At 35.1% G+C, this 25,894-nt stretch overlaps 1 protein-coding gene across 3 annotated transcripts in view; it reads left to right on the top strand.

The window, feature by feature from the left end:
• Positions 1-25,894, top strand: part of NAA25 (N-alpha-acetyltransferase 25, NatB auxiliary subunit) — a 60,756-nt gene that overhangs the window by 22,072 nt on the left and 12,790 nt on the right. For all 3 annotated transcript variants that reach the window (XM_045506336.2, XM_010969623.3, XM_045506335.2), the window contains exons 8-18: positions 1,118-1,229; positions 1,815-1,904; positions 2,945-3,114; positions 5,077-5,189; positions 11,992-12,199; positions 13,016-13,105; positions 16,716-16,896; positions 17,588-17,687; positions 22,507-22,658; positions 23,203-23,328; positions 25,257-25,500. In XM_045506336.2, coding sequence (XP_045362292.2) covers positions 1,118-1,229; positions 1,815-1,904; positions 2,945-3,114; positions 5,077-5,189; positions 11,992-12,199; positions 13,016-13,105; positions 16,716-16,896; positions 17,588-17,687; positions 22,507-22,658; positions 23,203-23,328; positions 25,257-25,500 — 1,586 coding nt within the window. The remainder of the gene's footprint in view (positions 1-1,117; positions 1,230-1,814; positions 1,905-2,944; positions 3,115-5,076; positions 5,190-11,991; positions 12,200-13,015; positions 13,106-16,715; positions 16,897-17,587; positions 17,688-22,506; positions 22,659-23,202; positions 23,329-25,256; positions 25,501-25,894) is intronic.

The following is a 25,894-nucleotide window of genomic DNA, read 5'->3' as shown; positions in this document are numbered from 1 at the left end:
AATTTTTAAATGTTAATGTTTCTAGTTAGGATTTGTATTTTAGATTCAAACATTCTTTACCTGCCTGTCCTATGAAGGCCTTTGAGTTTGTGACCTTTGCTCTGCATATTTTTATACTCAATTTTTTTTTTATCTTAACAGTGCATCTTAAAGATATACCTCACTATCTCACTCTCTTTAATAACTGCCCAATGTTCCATAGTGTTAATGTAGACGGTTTATACATAACCAGTACATGATGGATGTTTAGACTATTTGTAAGGAACATCTTTGCTACAAACCAAATTGCCCTCTGAGAGGCTATAGTGTGCATTCCTCCCACCTTTATTTGCTGTCAAATTGTAAGAGGGTCTGTTTCTTTGCATACTTACTAACCTATATTATCAAACTGTTATATCAAACTTTTTATGTTTTTTAATCAGATAGATAAAACATACCTTACAGTTTTTTATTTAATTATGAGGGAAGACAATTATTTTTTCATTTATTTAAAGAACATTAATATTTTCTTCTTCTCAGCTACTTTTCCTTACCTTTTTCCTGTTTCTAAAAATTTGGTTAATCTTATTGATTTGCAAGAGCATTTTACGTGTTAAAGAAGTTAGCTCTTCTCCATTGTTGAGAGAGTACTTCTTCCCTTTTTGTTGGAAAACTTATTTGTATGAACTTCATAGATGGCTTTAACTCTTCCGCTATTTTTGGAAATTTGTGACAGAGACTTTGGTTCCTACATATTTACACATCTTTGATTTCCTTAGGAGAAATTTGTGGGAATGCAGTTATTGTTTTGACACCCTTTATGGGCCTTGGGAGTAATGAAATGTAGATGAGTAGCAGATCTCTCATTAGGTCCAGCCATTAAAAAGACTTTGTTTCATATAAGTATGTATATCCTTTACTAGACTCTTTGCTGTCATAAAACTGTATCAGAAATATACTTTTTTTCTTTTCAGTAAAATAATTTTTTTGTGAGATATTAGTTTGTATCTAATAATAGTCCCATTTTCTAAGAGAGTGAATAAGAAAATGTAACAGTTTCTTTCTTGTGTTTGGACTTTGTTCTGGTTTCTGAGCAGAAATGAAACCAGCTTACCAACTTTAAAACTTTTAATTGTAGAGAAGTTGACAAGTGAGATTCAGAGTCGGGAAAATAAATGCATGGCTATGTACAAGAAGCTGAGCAGGTGGCCAGAGTGTAATGCCCTTTCCCGGCGCCTCTTACTGAAAAAGTAAGTAGATGCTTTTTTTTTGGACTGTAAGAGTGGAGTGGGGCTTTCAGGTCTCACTATTGATTTTTTTTTTTGGTTTATGTCTTCTGAGATTTCTGGGCATAAACTGAAATCTTTTAGTTGTGTGTCCTGGATATTTTTTTAAAGTTTTTGATGAGCCTTCATCTCTCAATAACAAGGTATAATGGTACTTATGCCACCAGGGTGCTGAGTGTTCCGAATGAATGCTGAAAATCATTACTGTGTCAAATTCAATATTGGTCTGAAAGAGAGAGCCCTTTCCCAACCTCTCTCTTCCATTTTAGAAAGCACTAATGTGGGGAGTTTTCTGTTAAGAATATTAGTTTTCTAGACCTGGTCATTTTATTGAGAGAAAGAGTAGTTTCTCAAAAAAATTTGACTTTGAAAATGCCTCTGAAGTTGCTACCCTTTCAGGGCTGCAGAAGAAATCTAGAGGGAAGGTTGGGCGTCTTCTAATAAAGACTAAAATATAACTTAGAAAATAAGTTGAATTATCATGGTTCCTGAGGCAGATTTGTCACAACTTGGGTTTAATCCTGTGTGCACCATTCAATCTGATTTTAGCTCAGATGACTGGCAGTTCTATCTGACTTATTTCGATTCTGTCTTTCGACTGATTGAAGAGGCCTGGACTCCTCCTGCTGAAGGTGAACAGTAAGTTGTCTTCTTTCCTGAATTACAACACTTTATAATAAGGATTTCATTGTAAGCCTAATTGAATTCTTTTTTTCTGTCTAAATAATGTATCCCTTTCAAAGTAAGATTTTTTTTTACAATTTAAAATTTTAAAATAGATACATGTTCATTGTAAACATCTTAAATTAGTACAGAAATATATAGTGTTGAAAGTGTTAGTTCCTAGTTATCCTACTATCCCAGAAATAACTTTTTTTCTCCCAGTTTTACTGAGATATAATTGACCCGGAAATAGCTCTTGATAGCAGTTTGGTGTCTTCCAGATTTATTTGGAAAAGAGAGTTTGGTGTCTTTTTTCTACATGTATTTAAATTATGCATATACAAACAAGTATTTTTATAAAAGCGGGATTATCTTAGATGTAATTGTTTAATATTCCCCCCCCCCAAAATATATCTTGGGCATCTCTCCATATATGGTACATTTATGTCTAATTCATTCTTCTTGGTGGCTTAAGAGAACTCCATTTTAGAGATATACAAAATTCATTTAATCTGTCCCTGTTTATAAACACTTGGATTGTTGCTGATTCCTGTCTTGGGGGCTATTACAGATGATACTACAATAAACATGAATGGTATCTTTTTAAAAAGTGAATATAGAAATAGGAGACAAGAAACTAATTATGAACTGATGCTTTATAATATTAACTAAGTCATTTAATTTATCTCAGCCTTTATTTTTCAAGCAATAAAATTTACTTTTATTTTTTATTAGGTATATTTTATATATGTAAAATTATCCATTCTTTAAGAAAGAGGTAGAGGTGGTTAGTCGTGCTGCAGTAATCAGATGCCAGAATTGGGAGGAATCATATGTTGTGTTGACGGTCAAAATATGCTCATAGCTCTCTTTTTTTCCCACTTGTATTGTTTTGTAAATTATCAGAGTATTTTTTCTTATTTTTAATTTGTTTCTTGAAATCAGTTTGGCTTGACTTCAAGTTTTGGGTTGGACAACAGAGGCACAAAATACCTTTTTCATGTGTTTATATCCAGCTCTTTAGAAGGAGAAGTACATTATTCTGCAGAAGAAGCTGTGAAGTTTATAGAAGATCGGATCACAGAAGAATCTAAAAGTTCTCGCCATCTCCGAGGACCCCATCTAGCTAAACTGGAGCTGATTAGACGTTTACGACATCAAGGTTTTAATGATGAGTATAAATTGGGTAAGAAGCTGTAATGATGCTTGAGAATGCTGGCGAAGATATAGGGATGCCCTTAGTACCCAAGTGCAGTATCCATTCTCTGAGGCCTACAGTGATAAAGTTGTGTTTGGGAAGCAAATGTCTTCATAACATGAAAATATTTACTAATGAATGGATCACTTATAAAATTAGCCCTTAGTCACACATTCACCTTGGCTTAGCTTTAGCATCTCTCCCTGTTCCATCAGAGTGTTTGTCAGGCATTCTTTTGCTGATGCAACAACAATGTCAAAATCAATTTCAAAGTAAATTCGTTTTGTAAAAGTTTCTGGATTTCAAGAGTGAATGAAAGATTTCTTGAAAATCTGCTGTAAGCACTCGCAAAACCATTTATGAAACAACATCTGGCAGAGTTAGAGCAATTAACAGTTGAGAAAATTTACAGGATAATGACAAGATGGGAGAACAGAATGATTTGGATAGTAAAGCATTAAGAGAGGCCTTCAGGAAATTTGATGAAGCCCTTAGATGTTTTTGTAAATTGGTTCTTTTTGAGCTTACTGCACAAGAAGCGAAGATTGTCATATTGTACTAGTTGAGATTTTTGTGGGAAAAATAGCACCTCTGCCTCTAAAAACAGGAATTCTTTGCTCATTCTGTGAAGCTTATAGTTTTAATTATACCCCCAGTTTTATTAAGTTTAAGATAATAAACATTTTTACTTTTTCAGTTTCATGTTTTAAGATAAAGCTCCAAAGAAAGCTTCCCCCCCCCCACTCATCATTACAGAAATTTGGTTCTCATTAAAAGTTGATTAACTTAAAGAGGGACCAGTTGTCTTGAGATGATGAGCCCTTCTCCATACCTAAAACCTATCTTAGAACGTCTCTGTCCATTTTAATCATCCAATTAATGTTCTTTGCAGCTCATTCGAAAATTGACCGTACATGCCTCTCTCATTCCCTATGTAGATTACTCACAACAAATTTTGAATTCCATGTTGACTTCTTTCTTTTGGTCAACCTTAATAACCTTAGTTTGTGTTAGTTCTAGAATTGCAATAAAATTTTTTCAGCAAAATATTAAAATAAATTTCAAAGAATTGCTTTCTTTTCAAAGCTGGATATAAAAAACCATGGGATCTGCTTTCACATTTGGTATATTTTCCCCATCTTTCTCTTCCCTCTCGCCAGCTGGAATCTTATAAATTGGTGAATTTTTCTAGTCTCCACAAAAAAATTTTTTTTTTTTTTTTTTTTATCAGACCAGTGAGTGATTGTTAGTCTCTTTTGGATCACAGAGACTTGTGAGAATCTGCTTAAAGCCATGGATCTCTGTTCCCAGAAACATGAGCAGAAATTGAGACCTAAAATCTTATAGAGGCCCTGTTAAAAATGTCTGCTTCCAAACTCTAGTTCAAATTGAGAGCATTTTATTTTTACTATTTTTATTTTTAATTTGAGGAAAAATAAAATGGACTGGTGCCTTTTTACATATCCAAGTTTAAATTTTCCATAGTGAGTGACTTTGGAATTACTGGCCTGTGGCTCTCCATTTATTTCCTCTTCTGTTGGTGTGCCTGTTAAAAAACATTATCTTTCATTTAGATAACATATATTTAATACTTGTTAAGTAGTTCAGGAACTGTTGTGGGGAAAAACGTATTTGTTTAATGTTTGCATGTAAACTTAAGTCTTTATTTAAAGTTTAATGGAAAATTTTAAAGTATTTTAACTTTAATTGAATGAAAAACTTCACATTTCCTCAGTGTAATAACAGGTAAACTGAGTTTGTGAGATTCAACTCCTTTTCAAAGTATTTATTTTGAAACTGGCAAGCCATCTTCCAGCCCTCATTGTCATTCTCATTCAAGCAAAATTTTCATTTAATTGAAATAAATGTTTTTCAAATCAGACTTCTCACTTAAATTAGAAATTGCTCCATCCATGAATAATTTAGTGATTTTTCCCCCCTCTCTCTTAGGTGATCCAGAAGAATTAATGTTCCAGTATTTTAAAAAGTTTGGGGATAAACCTTGTTGTTTCACAGACCTCAAGGTGTTTGTTGACCTCTTGCCTGCTACACAGTGTACAAAAGTAAGTACAGTTGAGAATTCTGTTGGGTGCATGTATTTATTATAACTAGGTTAAATGTTTGGGTTTCTGTTCTAAAATGAGTAAGAGTGGTGAGCATGAGATATCAAGATAACTGCTCTATCAAGCCAAATTAACAGTCTTACAAACTCAGTTTACCTGTTATTACACTGAGGAAATGTGAAGTTTTTCGTTCAATTAAAGTTAAAATACTTAAAAAATTTTCATTAAAGTTTAAATAAAGACTTAAGTTTATATGCTATCAGGTTAAAGGCATGATTTCTTGTTAAGTTAAGCCACAGTGGGAATAAACCCCTGATAGATAACTGGGTTCTCCTGTTTTGTATTTATATATGTGTGTATGTGTGTGTGTGTGTGTGTGTATTTGAGATAATTGTAGATTTACATGCAGTTGTAAGAGAAGTAATACAGAGAGATCCTTATACCCTTCACCCATTTTGCCCGAATGGTAAGATCTAGCATAACTATAGTGTAATGTCATAATTAGGAGATTGATATTGATATGATCCACTGACCTCATTCAGATTTCACAAGCTTTACATGTGTTCATTTGTGTGTATATGTGTGGTATGTTTGTGTGTATTTAGTGCAGTATATAATGCACGTGGATTCATGTGACCACCATTATAGACAAGATACAGAATAATCCCACCACAAGGATCCCCCCATGTGCTACCCTTTTTTCCCCATAGCCACCTCCCTGTATTTCCCCCTTTACCTATCCCTCTCCCTCAGCAACTACTCATATGTTTTCTATTCTGTAATTTTGTCATTTTAAGAATGTTATATAATGGAATCATATTATGTGTAACCTTTTGAGATTGACTTTTTAAACTCAGCTTAACTCCCTGGACTCACCCATGTTGTTACATGTATCGTATCGTGTTCATTCCTTTTTATTGCTAAATAGTATTCCATGGTATGAATATAGCACAATTTCTTTAACCTGTTGGAGACCATCTGGGTGTTTCCACATTTTGGCTATTATAAATAGAGCTGCAGTGAACATTTGTATGGGTTTTTTATGTGAACATAAGTCTTCATTTCCTTGAGAAGAATACCCAGTAGTACAGTTGTGGGGTCTTATGATAGCTACATATTTGTTTTAAGAAACCACCAAACTTTTCCACAGCAACCATACCTTTTAAATTCCTGTTAGCAGTGTATGAGTGATCCAGTTTCTCTGCATCCTCATCAGCATTAAGTGTTGTCACTATTTTTCATTCTAGCTATTCTAATAAGCGTGTAGTGATGTTTCATTATGGTTTTAATGTGCATTTCCCTAATGGTTCAGGATGTTAAACACTTTTCATGTGCTTATTTGCCATCTGAATTTTCTCTTCAGTGAAATGTCTGTTGCTGTCTTTTGCTCATTTTCTAGTTAATTTGTTTTGTTTTGTTTACTGTTGAGTTTTGAGAATTCTTTAGATATTCTAGATATAAGTCCTTTGTCAAATAGGTGTTTTCAAGGTTTTTTCCCCCAGTCTGTAGTTTTCATCCTCTTAACAGAATCCTTTGCAGAGCAAAGTTTCAAATTTTGATGAAGTCCAATGGACTTTCCTTTTAATGTCTTACCTGATTTGCTGGAAACTATAGCAGGTAATTGCTGATTACTTCAAATCATGATTTATTCTTGCTGAAGCAGTCTGAAACTTGAAATCTTAGGGATTTTTAAAAAAATAAATTTGAAGACCTAAATAGATATTTCTCCAAAGAAGACATACAGATGGTCAACAGGCACAAGAAAAGATGCTCAACATTGCTAATTACTAGAGAAATGCAAATCAAAACTACAGTGAGGTATCACCTTGCACTAATCAGAATGGCCATCATTAAAAAGTCTACAAATAATAAATGCTGGAGAGGGCGTGGAGAAAAGGGAACCCTCTTACACTGTTGGTGGGAATGTAAATTGGTGCAGCCACTATGGAGAACACAATGGAATATTATAAAAAAGAATGAAATAATGCCATTTGCAGCAACATGGATGGACCTAGAGATTATTATACTAAGTGAAGTAAGTCAGACAGAGAAAGACAAGTATTATATCATTTACATGTAGAATTTAAAACTAATACAAATGAACTTATTTACAAAACAGAAGCAGACTCAGAGACATGGAAAAGAAAATTAATGGTTACCAAAGAGGTGGGGAGGGACAAATTAGAAGTATGGGATTAATGGATACACACAACTATATATAAAATAATTAAACTGTATAGCACAATGAACTATATTCAATGTCTTATAATAACCTAGAATGGAAAAGAATCTGAAAAAGAATATGTATTACATATGTGAATCACTTTGCTGTATACCTGAAACTAACACAATATTATGTCAGTTATAAATTTATAGTTCAATAAAATTTAAAAAATAAACCTCATTTTGGAATAATTTTATTTACAGGAAAGTTGTAAAGATAGCACAGAAAGTTACACAAGACTCTTCACCCAGCTTTCCCCAGTTAACATCTTAAATAACAGCGGTACATTTGTCAAAACTAAGAAACTGAAATTGATACATTACTATTTACTGGCCCCTAGACTTTATTTGTATTTTGTAGCTTTTCCATTAATGTCCTTTTTCTGTTCTGGGATCTAATCCAAGGTACCATGTTGTAGTCAGTTGTCATGTATTGGGAGTTTTTGTAGTGAATGAATCGATTCAAATCAATTATATATTGAGAAAGGGGATCCATATCTGTAGACTCTTCATCCACAGCAACATGAATTGGATTGCTTACCCATTGATGAGAACTTCATACCCTGTTCCTTATTAAAGGCTTTTAGTGTTTAGCCTAGAGTATCCTTGGTAGTAGGCAGTGGAGTACTGTACAGTTGGGAAAGCAGTATGCCCAAGGTAGGATAGAGCATCATATAAAGAAATACTGATATGTATCAAGAGAGTCTGTGACTTTGATCAGCGTTATTCGTGAAAAAGTCTAATGAGTGAAGATTGGAAGTCTTCCTATCACAGGGCTGCCACTACCTGGAAGACCAGAAAACCTCTGTCATTCCCATGGGGAGTGAGTGAAGCTCAGTGGGAGCACAGTGGGGATGACTAGAGTATTTGCTTGGTGACCATAGCCTTAGCCCACCAGGAGTCCATACTTTGGCAGTCTTTTGGGGGGGGTAGGTAATTAGGTTATTTATTTAATGTAAGTACTGGGGATTGAACCCAGGACCCCGTGCATGCTAAGCACAGTGCTCTACCACTGAGCTACACCCTCCCCCATCCTTTGGCAATCTTGAGGTTGCACATCTAGGGCAGATGGGGCAGTGCATTTCCAAACTGGTAAGTAGCCAGTGGTCTCTATTGGGCTCTGAAATGACTATCACCATTCACTTTGGTTTAGAAAAGCTGTTTTCGGGATGTTGTGCTTAATAGAGTGCATGCCAAGCTTTAGAAGTTTTCTAGATAAATTGTAACATACCCAGAAAAGAGGGTTCTGGGTTTTAGGAGGACTTGAAAGCCTATGAGAGAAAGGTTGAGTAGAAGAGAGGTTTGGTCTGGTAAGGACAAAGTACTTTCTTATAGTTTGAAAAGCTCTCTTGTAGAAGAGGGATGAGAACAGGGACCAGCAAGAAGTTGCTGCAGGGAATTAAGAATTTGGCTCAGTGAGAAAAATCATCTTTATAGTCAGAATTCTCTAAAAATACAGTATGTGAGTTTCATGTAACTAGAGGGATTTAAGCAGAAAATAGAACCATTGGGAGAGATTCGTTCAGTAAGTGTTGGACATATTTGCTGAGTGCTAAGACAGGGAACGATTGATCATGTTTTATAGTGCTTGCCATCTTATAACTTGAAACATAAAATGTTGGGAATGCATCAGAGGAATGCTTATGTTGCCTTAAGCTGAAATTCATATAGGTTTGCTAATATAAATTTAGTATCAGTAGCTCTACTTGATTGGCATGTTTGAAAATCTTAGGTCACCTATGTGGCACCATATAGTAATAATCTACTGGGAGGAACCCTCCAGAAGTAACAAAATACTAGCAGTGTTGAAGTGGTCATTGTTCAGTGAGACAAAGGTTTTAAAGCTGTTGCAATGAGTTTTGTAGTCCTATGTAAATTTTTATTTGGGAGGGCTAATTTTGCTGCCACAACTTTTTAAATGTAGGATGACTTCAGTAGCTAAAAATCCTGCCACTCAGCAGTATGTTTGTCAGAGGGTTGCAAACTGTCCGAGTAAGGTTCATACTGAGAACTGTTGTCCTAGTGAATTAGGAGACACATCTTTTTAAAATGAGACTAGCCTCTAAGAGTGGGCCATTGAGTCCAGTTATCCTTAAGTGGCTCACCCAGGGTGACGTTTTTATCTTTTGTTTCCTTTGCCTTGGGGTTTTAACCTAACAATAAAGTGATTCCAGTTTTTAAAGAAGCTTTTTGCATAGCGGTAAAACTGTACAGTTTAGAATAGAGAATGGATGTATTGTTTCATGACAGAAACTGGAAGATTCTTCAGCATTCATTAGAGAAGGCTTAATAATAAATACAACTTGATATATAAAATGGTTTACAAGAATGGAAGAGCTGGCAGTAGAAATTATATAGGCATTTAATCAAAAACATGAAAACCAGTGCTGTGGTTTCTTGTTACAGATATGATTATCTGATCATAATAATTAAAATGAAAATTCATACAACTGTAGACAAATTGAAGCAAAATCATTAACAGATGTGAAACTGCATGATGAGTGGGATTTTTATTTTAATTTACTTTTTATTCGTATCCAAAAATTACATATATAAAATTGGAAAAGTCAAATGGTACTACAAGGCTTATGTTGAAAAACAATTGCAGCTCTTTGCCATCTCCAGCCCTGGTTCTGGCTCTGTACAGGTAAATCACTTTCAACTCTTTAACTGTTTCTTCTGTTATACACCTCCGTTTTTCTGAATTATAGGCTTTGTTTATTTTTACAGTTATAGTCTTCATCTATTGCTGTCCTACTGTGGAAGGCGATCATTTCGTTCATAATATCCCACATCTTCCCTTAAGTACTTTCCCCCCAGTATAGTTCAGTCATAATTCAATATATTTTTATGACTAGATATTCACAGCCACTTCGTTTATGGAGATTACCTTTCTTGCACAGCTTTCTTGGAGTTAATATTTTTTGTTCAGTTCACCCCAGTCAATCTGACAGAACTGTAAAGATATAAAACTCCTCTTGGTGTAGTCTGGAACATTAGGGAATAGTTCTGTCCCATTCTCCCCTTAGGTCTGTAGTATTGCTGGTTCAGTTTCTCCTGGGGGTAAAACAAAACCTCTGGCTCCTGCTGGGTTTAGGAAGTCAGTTAATGAGCTTGGGGAGGGGTCTAACTTCTTAGAGAGAATTTAGCAAATTCTCCTGTTTGTCTCACCAGCACTTTAGCTTTTAGGCACACCTCATGGCCTTAATTTCTGAGTCTTCTAAGGTGCTATGGCTGGAAGAGGCTTGCTGCTTATTGGTGGTGTCCCTATTGCATACTGTTGGATTTCAGCTTTCTCGGCCCTCTATTTTGATCATTACTTACCACCTGCCCTTTTTAAATCTTGTTAATGTTTTTTATTTGGTGTCATCTCTTCATATGTTCTTGATCCTTAGAGGCTGATTCCTTTTTTGTTCTTTACTGTCATCTTAATAGGGTTATGGAAGGGAGTAAAAATAAGCCTGTGTTTAATAAATGTGTGACTGGAACTGGTATTTTTAAAAATTTATACCAAATTTAGAGAATTAAAAACTTGTTTTTAAATTGAAATATAGTTGATTTACAATGTTGTATTAGTTTTTGGTGTACAGCAAAGTGATCCAGTTATACATATGTATATTCTTTTTCATAATCTTTTTCATTATAGGCTATTGCAACATTTTGAATATAGTCCCCTGTGCTATATATACAGTAGGACCTTGTTGTTTTATCTGTTTCATATACATAGTAGTTTGTATCTGCTAATTTCAAACTCCTAATGTATCCCTCCCTCCTTCCCCTGTGATAACCATGTTTGTTGTCTATGTCTGTGAATCTGTTTCTGTTTTGTAAATAAGTCCATTTGTATAATTTTTTTTAGGTTTCACATGTAAGTAATGTCATATGCTATTTGTCTTTCTCTTTCTGACCTCCTTTACTTACTATGGTAATCTCTTGGCCCATCTATGGTGCTGCAAATAGCATAATTTTGAGAATTAAAGACATTTCAATGCAGCTGTTACCATTGGGAAAAACTGGGTGAAGGGTATGCAGGATCTCTCTGTGTTATTTCTTACAACTGCATGCAGTTATAATTATCTCAAAATTAAAGCTTTGATTAAAAATGCAGTTTAAAGTGACTGACATGATATAATCATTACTTTCAATGTATACTGTTTAAGAATTTATTATATCAGTATAATAGTAGGTTTGTTTGGAGTAACCTTTTTTTATAGTCTTCCTAATTAAACATTTTCATTGCTGCATTATGTATTATCTTAATATATTACAATTTAGGAAACATTTTCACAATTCTTTTCATCTTTTAGTGCATATACTACATGGTATTGACAAAATACCTTTGGCCAGCAATGAACGAGTGTGCTAGTCTCACTGGAGTTTTATCAGCATTGTGTACTGTTAGAAGTGTTTTTGTCTTAGTGATTTTGGTAGACAGAAAATGGTATGCTAAAGGGGTTTCAATTTGTATTTTCTCTTGATATCTCTTTCTAGACTATTTAAGTATTTGTTAATTATGGCCTACTAAAGACTAGTTCTGTTTTGAGAACACCTGTGCACCTTTCTTCCCTCTACTTTGCAGTTTATTAATCAGTTACTTGGAGTTGTTCCTTTGTCAACACCAACAGAGGATAAGCTGGCACTGCCTGCTGACATCAGAGCTCTGCAGCAACATTTGTGTGTGGTGCAGCTGACGAGGTTACTTGGCTTGTATCATACGATGGATAAAAATCAGAAATTGAGTGTGGTCAGAGAATTGATGTTAAGGTACCAGCATGGACTGGAATTTGGTGAGTAACCGTTCAAAATGTGCAGTCGTTCCTTGATCTGCTAAGACTTTGAAGTCACTTTATCGTTCATAGCACACTGTTTTAACAACGCTTTTGGCAAGGAAAATATTTTGTCAAGTGGGAACACTATCCAAGTAATAAAATGCAAAGCCTTTCTGAAGCTTGGCGTTTTGAAAAATTGTAGTTGGCTCCCAGATGTCCATATCCTTCCTGATCTGGTGAGCTTACTCTTCATCACATTGGGGCTCATATGAATTTCATAGAGTTTATGATTATTGTCATATTTTCTGCTTATAGACCTTAATATTCTTAATATAAAGAGTATGTAAGTGAACAAAAAGAATAAGTTGTGAGATAAATAGTTTAGAAGTAGATGATCTTCAGATTGTTTAGACATGTGTGATAAAATATAAATTATCTGACTCGATGATATTAGTATTTCTCTAACTGTATTCTAAAAATACAGGTCAAGTAGCAAGCATAATACTTTAGTTATACATGGCCTTTGGCTTCTGTTCTTTTCTTTACCTAACACCTCCTTCCAAATCTTGCTGTTCTCCTTTTGAGACCATTTGGAATACCACCTCTGTTCTGAAACCTTTCCTTCTGCTCCAGCTGAGTGTGGTCTCACTTTCTTTTGACTCTTTTGATTCATGGCTTATATTTTTCTTCTGGTATTTTTACCCCATTCTTATTAGTTTCTTTTCCTCTTTTTTCTCTTCTCCCTCCTGTCAGTTTCTTGCTTTAAAAAAATCCTTTGGGGCAGTAATAATTGAACAAATCTTAAAATACAGATATGATTTTTTTTCCCTATAGGGAAATCCTGTTTGAAAACCGAATTGCAATTTTCAGACTATTACTGTCTCCTTGCTGTCCATGTGCTTATTGATATATGGAGAGAAACAGGTAAAAAGCAGCAATTTCAGTTTAACTTTACTCTTTGTTTTTATTGATTATAAATCCTTAGGCTAATTATATAATCCAAGAATTTGATTTATGCTTTAAGGTTTTCCTTCCTTGCCCTTCTACAGGGTGCTTCTAGAAGAACCCAAGTCTCCAAGTACCCTCCTCTCTGTAATCAGGATAATCTTAAATCAGTGGATATCTGTTCTGTTTTTAAATGTTTCTGAATAGTGAGTGAACAACCTATTACAAAGTTACAATAATTAAAATACAGAGTAACTGATTTAGAGTTAGATGTATGGGCCCATGGAATGGGATAGCCATTTTTGTTCACTGAAAAAAAATTATATACCGGAAAATACTCTCTTTTTGGAATATAGTTCAGATTAGCCTATTAAGACAAAAATGTAATACGTGGTAAAGGAAGCATCATTCATGAGTTGTTGAACAAGAGAAGGATAATTCAGCAAATGGTACTGAGATTGCCTTTTCTTTAGGTCTCACCCTCTGATGTTTTCACATATTAGCAGCTTTTTGAGAAAAATATAACTTTAGCTACTTATTGCGTATTATTCATGAGAATAGCCTACAGAAGAAACAGAGCTGGGCAGACAGTGATGTACAAGATAAGATACAACCCTTGCCCTCATGGATCATTTCACTGAGCACTCAATTTTGATATTATCCTCCTCATGCTTAAAATTCTTCAGATACACTATTTTCCTGAGGATGAAGGTCAACCTTATTTGGATGGTTTACAATGCTCTCTATAATCTAGCCTCTACCTGCATCTCCAGATTCTTAAGTACTTAGAGCCCTGAATCTACTTTTTTTTTTTTTTTTTTGCTACTATCACTGAACATCATGTCGCCTATCTTTGAAATAACTTTCTTACCTCCTTCATCTAACTTTTATTCAAACAGTGCCTCTGACCAGCCTGTCTTGATTTCACCCCCTTTCTCACTGCAGATTTTATGCCCTTTCTGAACTTTTGTAGGACATTGTATATACCCATGTGATACTGTATTGTACCAGGGGTGGGGACGAAATCCTTTTTATCAGAGTACTTGTTATCTGGAGTCCCAGATTCATGAGATTGCTTTGGGCCATAAAAGTCATCTTAATATAAAAACCATTAAAGAACTGACTACTTAATAATTTTGTCCCTATTAAAATACCCTTTCCCACTTATTTCTAGCATCTGTTCTTGCTCATAGTGACTATGACTTTGCTAATCTCTTGGTTTTTGAGCAAGATATCTGACCATATAATAATAATAACTACAGTCAACATTCGTTGATCATCAGGCACTTGAAAGTGTTTTATATGAATTTAAACCTTGTAACAAAACAGTTAAGATTGTTACAGTTTAGAGAAAGAAATTAGATAGACTATCCAAAATCCTATAGTGCAAATAAATGGTAAGTTATAGCTATTATAAGGATGCAGGGTTTCTTGAAGTCAGTGAAAGTGATGTTGAAATGCTCCAATCATAAGCATAGTCATTGTTCAAGGTAGATCTGACAAAAATTAAAAATGTATAAAAAAATTGATGAGAATGTTGAAAGAGACTGATTTGAATGTGAAAGGTTTAAGAAGAATGTGTTAGGAAATTGATGGTGCTCTGAAATATTTTTGCAACAAAAGCATTTCTTTATGATTGTGCTGCAAAAATAAAATGGGGAGTGAAGAATATCATTTTCTCCCTCCAGTTTTATTGAGATATAATTATTACATTGCATTGTATTAGTTTAAGGTATACGATATGATTTGATGCATGTATATATTGCAATACCACAATAAGTTTAAAGTGTCACATAACTACAGTTTCTCCCCCTTGTGACAAGAACTGTTAAGATCTTCTCTCGTAGCAACTTTCAAATACACAGTACAGTATTGTTAACTATAGTTACCATGCTATATATCATATCCCCAGGACTTACTTATTTTATATATTTTCATTATATCATTTTGTTATATTACAAAATTTAGTTAGAAAAATTTTGCTCCCCAAGTCCTCATCAACTCTTGATGCTCCTTAATTGGTGAAGAATTTGCATAGGGTTGTAGTTACATACTAAATTTTGTAAAATAAAATTAGATGATAAATGTCTTCAGAACATTGGCTTTAATAGCTCAGAAGTACAAATTAAACCACTTTTTTCTATTTGAAATTTTGTTTCCATGTAAAAGAGATCTTTAAGTTTTTTGTTTTAATTCTAAATACTAATTATCCTTGAAAAACTAGGATTTTAAGAAGTTACCTACTATCTATAATTGTCCAACGGTCTCTTCTACTCAATTCTGAGCCTCTTGAGACCAGGAACCACCTATGACTCTTATCTCTGGGTCTTATATTTAGTGTTACTGCAGAGTTTAGGCCACTGATTATTGAATTAAATAAAATTACGGTTGTGAAGACCGGGTAACAACATGGGAAAACACAAAATTGGATGTATGCCATGATTACTACTGTGTATAAAAAATTATAGTTCAAAGCAGTACATTAATCATAATGGCAGTTTGAGTAGATCATGGGTAGTTTGCATAGTTTGGGTAGGATTATGGATGATATTTATCTAAAACTCCAATTTTTGGTTATATCTTGTTTCTTTTCTCTTAGAAAAAGCATATACAATATAATTTTAAAAGCTCAGTGCATGACTTATTTTAGCTATTTTTTCTAACTGTAAAAATATCTTTTATTGTAATTTTGGAAAACAGTTTACTTTAACCTTACTTTTCCAGCTTCTAAAAGGCACTCTAACATTTTTATATATTTCTTTCTCTCTTTCTTGTGCATATTTTATAGACTTGAGATGAACTCTTCACACTGATTTGAATTCTGTGTGTTTTACTGAACATTATTACATAATTATTTTCCCTCACTATTAAAAACTCCTTGTTAAACGACTGTATGATGTTTCCCTGTGTGGGTGTTACTATAATTTACTTAATCATCTGTCCATTATTAGTACAATGAATATTTTTGTATAAAAATTTTATCTTTATTTCTGGTATTTTCTTTAGATAATTTCATAAAAGGGAAGTTACTTATTTTTTAAGACTATTGATGCATGTAACATATTGAATTTTGGTAGGCCAAAAAAAGTATATCATTTAGTTTATTAATGAGCAGTTTTGGGGTTTTTTTTTTTTTTTTTTTTCAAATATTAGTTGACATCCTGTTAGTAAAGTACATGTGGAAGAAAAATGATGTCTAGAGAAAGCATCTGTCTGGGGTCTTGTAGAGAAAATCCAGTACTGGGAAGGTTGGTGGATTCCATTTCTCCTTCAAAATCCATCTCTTCTCAGAATCTAGGGTCCTGTGAGATTCTAAACTTCTCTCTCCACAAGACCTGACACCTTAAAGTTTGCATCATTTTTGCAGATGCAGTTTAAAAACTGAAGTCACTATTGAGGGACTGTCTATTCAGGGAAATTCTCTGTTTTGCTTACAGTTGTGTATCTAAAATTTATTCTCGGCCACCTAACCTCATTCTTAGAATAGTTTGGAGGGGTGATGATGTCAGGAAGTTTTTGTTTTTTGTTCTTGAGACACCTCCATTTGCTGTCTAGATCCGCGGATAATGCTGTTATATTTTGGTTCTAGGTGATGAGACCGCAGTGTGGCAGGCCCTGACTTTGCTGGAAGAGGGATTAACCCATAGCCCTTCCAATGCTCAATTCAAATTGCTGCTTGTTCGAATCTACTGTATGCTGGGAGCATTTGAGCCAGTGGTGGATCTGTACTCCAGCCTTGATGCTAAGCATATCCAGCATGACACCATTGGGTTGGTAGTATATACTCTGAATAATGAGCAGCCAGCTAAGGAAGTGGAGGGGTCCTCATATATGGAACGCTAACATTTTGATTTTAGCAGAAAAGTTGTTTCTGATAATAAGCTTCTTAGATTAAATAATCACCTATTATAATCCATTGCAAAGCATAAAGAGTTTTATATCTCTTAGCATTTTGTGGTAATTTTAAATTTGTACGATTTACAAATGATAAAAAAAAAAAAATTTCCCCCAGAGACAGCAAATAGTTATATCCTTTGGACTCTTTTTCTTACCACACATTGTTTTTGAAATCTTTACTTCTGCCTTGCAGTTGTGGCTGACACATGTGCTTTATTTCTTGACCCCAGAGATCCTTTTAATGTATATTTTGATTTTTCTTTATTTTCTCAATGCCCTGTAGAGCTGTTTAAGGAAGACAGCATTCTGTTCTCTAACAACTTGTGTTCTGTTAATCATCTGAGTATGAGAAAACATAGCATAGAACTTTAGGTCTCCCACAAAAGTAAATTAACTTTGCTGGTTTTCTTTTTAATTTGATTCTGTGGCTTAAATAATTTCTATGGCAGGATGTGTTAATGTTCCGTATGCCTAGTTATTTCTCTACCATAGTAATTTGAAGTGTAGTATTTGATACTAGAGGTGGTTAGGTATAACATTTTTTTTTCTTTCCTCCCAACCTAGTTATCTTTTGACCCGATACGCTGAATCCCTAGGTCAGTACGCTGCTGCATCCCAGTCCTGTAACTTCGCGCTCAGGTTTTTCCACTCCAACCAGAAAGATGTAAGTGAAAAAAAAATTTTTTTTTTAATATGGTCTTGCCTGCTGAATGCACATGATTCAGAGAGCATCTTCCCTTGGTTCACAAGTCATGTGCTGAGGTGCACCACGTTGTACTTGCAAACGCCCTTAGGCCATAGCTCACTGGCTAAGGCTGTTAGAGGTAAAGGGTTATTTGTGGTTGTTAGAATGGGTGTGTTAAATAGAATCCATGTGAAGTTGCACTTAAAACTGGGTCTTAGCTGAAAAGGAAGTGTTATACATCTTAGGTCTGTCTTTTAATCTCTAAGAGACTTTCTAAGGGTATAAGAAATAGCCCACTAGAGTTTATAGTCTAGGATGCCATATATGATTCTGCCATAGCAGCTGTTCTCTGTTACCTTTATTTCTGAAGTTTATAACCACTGTTCTCTTAGCTAACAGAGAATGCACTTGTATTTTCTTAGAACTATAAAACTGACCAATTGAAGGGCATTTCAAGAAACGTAGATCAATAGCATACTTTTTTAAAGTAGCGATAAATAAGATAAAGCTTTTATGTGCCATAATGAAAGGATGGGATTTGCACCGTGTTTTTCACTGCAAGCAGACTTGGTCTCCACTTGTCAGTTAAGCAGAATTTTTTGTAGAAAAACATATGTCTCTTACTCAGTCGACAAGCAGTGCAGAACCACCCAGGAACATATGTGGAGATAAGGCTTGTCTCTAAGATAGTCACTAACTACTTGGTTTCATGTGCTTCTGAGACTCATCACTGGAATTCGGCCATGCCAGCTATTATCCACCCATAATGTTCCAATTTCATGGTCTGACAGCAACTAAGGAACTTGGCAAGGAAGCTGGTTTCTGAGGTTCTTCTTGGCAAATACTCATGAGGATTTTTTTAAAAAACTTTTGTAACTATGACGGCTATAGCTAATTTATCTTCCATCTAATTTGTTAGGAGTATATTAAATAAAAAACTGGGACAGGGCAAAAGCATTTCTGAACAATAGAATATAGGTTTGTTATTCTCATCTTGCATTAATTATGTTCGGTTATGCTTCAGGGTATGACCTAGAGGGCTGATGAAACCCAGGGTTTCTGGGTTTCATCATCATCAGTTGGCTTTTAAGCTCTTTCCCTCTCCTCCCATGGCTCCCAACAGTGACTGTATCTCTGTTCAGACTTCATTTTGTGCTATAGCTTCTGATCAGGGAGAGACGAAAGTGGGTATCAGCAGCTGAACGTATTGCTCAGAAGGTGCTGGCCCTGCTTTGGTGTCAGAAGGGCATTTCTAGTGCTTTGCGTCTAAAATCTCCTAGCATGAATGGGCAGTTGGGTTATAAATCTGGGAGTTTTCACTGTGTGTTCAAGTATCTGTGCTTGCCCTTCTCTGTTTTCAAGAAGTTTCACTAACTATTTAAAAAAAAAAAAAATCGAAAGAAAAGTGTACTTCAGATCTCATTATTCTGGGTTTCATTTCTGTATTTTTTTTCTTCTTTTAATTTTTAATTTTTAAAAATTGAAGTATAGTTGATTTATAGTGTTTCAGGGGTACAGCAAGGTGATTCAGTTATACATATATATATATATATTCTTTTTCAGATTCTTTTCCATTTTAGGTTATTAAGAGATAAATATAGTTGTCTGTGCTATACAGTAGGTCTTGTTTATCTGTTTTATATATAATAGTGTGTATCTGTATCATTTCTGTATTTCTAAGGAAGAGTTAAAGAAACATTTGATATACTGAAGGATCCTTTTGAAAGTTCGGTTTCTCGAATAGCTTTGAGGTGGGATTGGGGGGTAAATAAAGGATTAATCCAAGTCTGGTGACTGGTTTTACTCTAGTTTTCAATCATCCAGCATTCTAGAGGAACTATATTGTTCATGATTGGTCAATAAAGGCACATTATTTTATAGTAATAAAAATTAAACTTTAACCCCCCCCCAAATGTTGTGTCTCAATAGTTGTTTTGAAAACAAAATGGGAGGGAGGAGGATGAGGGGTCATAAAAAAAAGAAAACACACACACACACACACGTATACAGAAAATAAAACAACCAAAAGTATTGTAATAAGGAAAGGAGATCCGAGATCCCCAAGAGTGATGAGAGGGCATGTTGTCCACAGTGGCATTTTGTATCTTTGTTTGATGTTTTGCTGGTGGTTGTGTGTAGCAGGAATGACTAGTTCATCTGAATGTATGTAATGCTGAACCTGATAACATTAAAGCATTTTAGTAATCTGGGACTAAGACTCTACTTGAAATTTATTTTTATTACTACTAAGAAAACAGCTACTTAATCATATTAAAGTAGAAAATCTGGGAGGGGTGCTGGAGGCAAAAGCAAAATACAGCAAGGATAACATACCTTAAACCTTAATGCCTAGCCCAAGTCACTAGGTAGGAAAATGGAGACTGTGGTGTGGACTCTTTCCTATAGGAATTTGAAGCTAAGAAAGATCACAGTTGTAGTGTTGTACTGTATGTATTAAACCTTCTGATAGTGTTAGAAATATCTCTCTGGAAAGCTAAAACTCTCTGCCCTACATCTTTTATTCTTGATAGTTTTTGGCATCCCCAAATGGTTTTTCCTGGAGTGATGTATTTCAGTTCTCAATTAGCTCATTGAAAGAACACCTACTCCTTAAAGGGAAAATCTGCTTTGTAAGGCTTTGTGCTGTGAGATTGAAAGTTATATTTGGAAGGTTTCCATAGGGGTTTTCTTACTGGAAGAGTCATTGTCTGCTGTCGTCTTACTTTGTTGTAGATTTTTATGATCAAAAACTGAGCTTAGATTTTCATATGTCCAAAAGTTGTTTACATGTTTATACTTAAAAAGTTTGCCTTTAAAAGTCTCATGAAGATCATTATTCAAGGGCTAGATGTCTATGTATTTTGCTAATTTTTTTATAATGACCAGGGTTCATTTCAGGATTCCACATGGGATCTAAATAGCCTCATTGGTGCATAAATGAATAAAAACGGGTATAGACACCATTTTCTGATATTCAAAAGTACTTAAAGTACCCATGGCTTCCGGGTTTGCCTGCAGTCCCAATGGGGGTTGTTTCTTCAAATTCTAGTACTTCTTCAGTCCTTTGTTCTGTTGGTAGCTGCCCAGGCCCTTTGCTAGCTCTGCAGTAACACTTTATTGCAGTATTAAAGGAGGACTATCTTACAAAGAGAAGCCAGAGAGCTATAGTTACCTTCTTAGTTTGCTAAAGGACTACATTCCCCTTTTGTGGCCCTTTATTTTTCTCTTGCCTTTTTTTCCCCTAAAGTGGTATTACATGCACCACTCAGAAATTTAAACTACCCTATGCTCGGTAAGGCTGAGTTCTTTCCTTTAATCAGTGTATTTTTGAGCTGTAATGAATAAATCTGGTTGGAATCACCAAAGTCAAATTTTTATCCTGATTAGTTGCTGGATCACATGTTCATAACCAGCTGGTTTTTTCAAACTGTACGTTCCTTTTGCAAGGGCTGATGGTAAACCTTGCTATATTTTCCAAGCCAAGAGGCCATTGGATAAGCATCTGAGTTTAGAGTATCCTGGCCTCTTCTTGATTGGGCGTATCACTGTCCTTTAATCACGCTAGAAGGTATACTTAAGCTTTTTCAGATAGTCCTTCTTTAAACCTGCAGGATCACAAGTAATCTTTTTAATTTTCTTGTGTCCGTCCGTCTTTAATTTCTCCAGATACTGCAGGCAAACAGCTCGCCGAGGTGTCCCATGGGGGTTTAAAAGCCGCATCGAATGCAGTTGAATTAGCGCCCGTGGCGCAATCCCGCGGCCTGAAATGAACCCTGCGAGGCTGTGTATCAGAGGGTATGTTGTTGACTATTGGCCTATTTTCCTATTGGGCAAGTTATTCGGTCATAATGGAGATGGGGGCAGAGCTGACCGAGGCTGTGCAAGAAGACTGGTTTTTCTAGGAGCTATCTTTGGGGCAGACATCAGCTCTCCTTGGCCCAAAAGAGTGCCCTTCTGACTTCTGATCCTGATGGCATGGCCCACACTCAGGAAATGTTCTTCCCTGAGATTTTCTTCTATTGTGCCAGAATTTCTGTTTAGAATTCTTTATCTTGCCTTTGTTCAGGCTTCATCTGTATACATGTATTAATCTAATTAAAGCACACGTGGTGAGCATTCCCTTTACTTTGTTTATGGAATTTTCCAGCATAGTAGTTTGGATGAACAGGTCGCCTGGTTTTTGAGTGCTTTCTGTCCTCAGAATGGATTATGACATGAATTTTTATAGGTCTTTTGTTTGGTGTCTTCCATCTTGATGTAATGCACATATGCCCTGTGTTTGTGATAGAATATTCAGAAGTAAGCAAAACCAAGGAGCAGCCTGTCCTTTTTTCTGAAGGAGAGTGATTTTTATTTATGGTGGTAATGGGATGGTATATTATTCTAGTGTTTTGGGGAACCTTTGTATAAAGCAGAGTTTAACTTAGATGCAGAAAAACATGGAGTAAGATCCCTTCCGCAGTGGCACTAACCAAATTTTTGACTGATGTAGTATAAGAAAACCTTCAGTCCTGTTGAACTGAAAGACATAATTGCTAGAAGAAAGTCTATGTGGTTGTAGCAGCAGCTGGGTGCTATTAGTAGTAACAGTAGTAAAGCAGACATTTGACTCCAGTATAGGATAGAAGAAAAAGAACATTTTTAAAAGCTGATATTCTACTTGGTGACCAAGAACTTTAAAGATTAGATTCAACATCTTAATTTTAGTTTGAGTGTTGTTTCATTTTGTCTGGCAAGGTTTGCCTTCACTGCCTGATCTGTGAAATATTTATACCATGGTGATGTCTTTCCTTCCCAGACCTCAGAATATATTATTCAAGCTTACAAATATGGTGCATTTGAGAAGATCCCAGAGTTTATCGCTTTTAGGAACAGGCTGAATAATTCTCTTCATTTTGCACAAGTCCGTACTGAACGGATGTTGTTAGACCTTCTACTTGAAGCAAATATGTAAGTATTGCACAAGAGCTAATAAGGAAATAAGGGTTTAGAGCAGATGCTGAGAGCCACTAATAGGTCTCATGGGTGTCATCAGTGGGCTTACGCTAAGGAAGAATAGGGGGAAAAAAGAAAAATTAGGAAGGGACAGGGAAGAAAGGGGAAGGTGCCTGTCATGGGGAGTGATAAAGAGTACAGCCTGCACCATCCCAGGTTCCAGACAGAAGCCAGCTAGGCCATGGCCATTATCCCTGGTCCATATTGTGTTTACAAGGTTACCCACATCCTGCAAACATGGGATTTCAGGAATTAATGCTGGTGAACTTTACTTTGGTTGGGCCTCCACATGCATTTCTCTTGCCGTGTAGCAGGCCAGTATTATCAGGGCTTGGTTCTGTTTCACCTTATATGAGCTTTTACTTGTTAATAAAGCCTTCTTTTCTTCCTTTGCTCTTCTTTCCTTTTCTCTCTTTCTAGTAAAACAAAGTCCTGGCTAATATGTTTTCATGGCTATTTTACTATTGAACAATACTTAAATAAATTTTCTATATCACAGAACAGCCAGCTTAGCAGAAAGTATAAAGTCAATGAATCTTCGGCCAGAAGAAGATGACATTCCATGGGAAGCCTTGCGAGACAACAGAGACTTAAATGTTTTCTTTAGCTGGGATCCAAAAGACAGGTAACTGAAATTTAACCCCAAGCAATTTATTGTTAAAGAATTATGATAAATTTAAGAGTTTTAAAATTGCATGTATATATAAATATATAATATATATAATATAAATATAAATAATAAAATATGTTAAAATATTTAATGAATATATATATATGTATATGTGTGTGTGTGTGTATATATATATATATAAAATAACAAGTTTGTTGTAGGGATCAGAAAATACAGATAAGCCAAAGGAAGAAAATAAACCTCATCCATATGTTGAGATTCCTGGTTAATCTAAAAGTTAGATCCTCCTTCATAGAGTACATGAAACAGATTGCAGATGGATTAAAGATTCTATGTTAAAACTTAGAAATTCTAGAAGAAAATATAAAAAACATTTTTAAATGGTTGGGAAGGCCTTTCTTAGCATTATACCAGATCTGGAAACAAAAGATTTGACCTCTGTAAAAATTAGCCTTCTATATAGAAATAAATTTATTAACAAGTTCTAGAGGTATCCGGTAAATTGGTAAATTTCTTCATATATATTAATATCCTTCATATATACAGAGAACTCAATAAATCAGTAAGAAGATAACTAAAAAACAAATGAGGCAAAGGGTTTAACAGGAAGTTCAAAGAAATGCAGTTTACAGCAATAAAGATTTGTTTTTTAATCTATTGGACAAAGATTTAGACTATCTGATAAAAAAGATTAATCCTTATTCTCAGCAGGATTATGGGAAAATGGTTGTTGTGCACTTATATGGCAGTAAAACTTTATATAACCTTCCTATAGGGAATTTCAGTGATAGGTATCAACACTGAATTATAAGTACCATTTTATGCAGCAGATCCACTTCTAGGAAAGTGAAAACTAAGGAAATAAGTACATGAGCATGCAGAAACATGTATATGAGGTAGTTCTGAGTATGCTGTGATTTGGGGGTTGCCACGACCACATTCAGTGATTTGCTAGGACTCGTGGGACTGAGCATGTAGTCATACCCACAGCTAAGGTTTATTGTAACAGAAGGATATGTGACAGGAAAAGCCAAAGAAAAAGACAGAGGTGCAGTATGGAGAACTCCATGCACTGACTTCCAGTGTTCTCTCCTTGCTAGGAAGGAACATCCTGAGCGTGCTCCTTTCTCCAGCAGCAAAAAATGCAGTTAACGTGTGCAATATTTCTGCCCAGAGAAGCCCATTAGAGATTTGGTGCCCAAGGTTTTTATCAGCAGGTTACAGAGGCACCCTCTGTCTAGCTTGTACCGACATTCCAGACTCCCAGAAGGAAAGCACTGTTCACCCTAAACCACATGGTTTGTACAAATAGTCTAGGCACAGTGAGCCACTGTTACATTGAGGGAATGGTTGGTGTTGCAGGTTCCCAGACATCAGCCAAGGATCAACCTTGCAAGCAGGCCCTTCTAAAGACAATAGCCTTAGGCTTGCTATGTTAACTCTTTTCTGCATATACTGTCATAAAAAGATGCAATTTATGAAATAGTATAAACACTGTGAACCCATTTTATTTGTTTAAAATATATTAAGTTATGTAAATATTTTTAGTTAAATTTTGTACATCTGTATTGCAAAAGTCTGAAAGAATCTGTATCAAGCCTGTTAATATTGTGGGTTCTTGGTTATCAGGACACATTTTCCTTCCCTTTTTTTTTTTTTTTTAACTTTTCTGTCTTTTGAAATTTTTATGTTATATGTTTTATCATCAAAAAAAATAAGTCTCAGTTAAGGGGAAAATGACCTGTTAGGTAGGTTATCATTCCCATTTTATGGATACCAAAACAATTGGTTGATCCAAGATCATTCAGCTGTTAAATGAAAACTGAGACTGTTCAAAGGTGCCTTGACTGATGAAAGTGAACTTTGAAAGATTTAAAGGCAATACAAATAAAATAGATGGTTTGGGGATGTTTCTTTTTAAGGGATGTTTCTGAAGAAGATAAGAAACTTTCCTTGGAGGAGGAGACAATGTGGTTAAGAATCCGTTCCTTAACCTTGAGGCTGATCAGTGGACTCTCAAGTCTTAACCACTCTGTGGAGCCAAAGAACTCAGAGAAGACCACTGAGAATGGTGTATCCTCCCGGATTGATATTCTCCGTTTGCTCCTTCAACAGCTGGAAGTGGCCCTGGAGACAGGAAAGCGATTTATTGAGAGGGAAATTAAGGTACCATCAATGTATATTTACCATCAAAGCTGCAATAAGCTGTACTGTCTTTTTGAAAATAGGAATTGGGTGATGGGTGAGTAGTAAAGAACAGTATTTTGTCCCATCTACAAGAAAAAGATCAACTTTTTAAATTTGGAGAATTGCAGAGGCTTCCTCAATATCCAAACTGGGTAGTGAAGAAAAGCAAAATTGCTTTTTTTTGTGATGGTAAATTTTAAATAGTTATCAACAAACTAATACAGCATTTCTGTTTTCATTGTAATGATTTGGTTATTATTAGTTTGCTGATGAGTGATTTGTAACTTAATCACAGAGACAGATTTTTATCCAGTAGTTACCGTTCTTTGTTTACTTATTTTATATTTTATGGATTTAAATGTCAACGGATAAA

The sequence above is a fragment of the Camelus bactrianus genome, chromosome 32, assembly GCF_048773025.1.
Source record: "Camelus bactrianus isolate YW-2024 breed Bactrian camel chromosome 32, ASM4877302v1, whole genome shotgun sequence".
NCBI classification, from domain to species: Eukaryota; Metazoa; Chordata; class Mammalia; order Artiodactyla; family Camelidae; genus Camelus; species Camelus bactrianus.
Note: the sequence above shows the minus strand (reverse complement) of the source record. Positions and strands in the feature narration are given on the sequence as shown.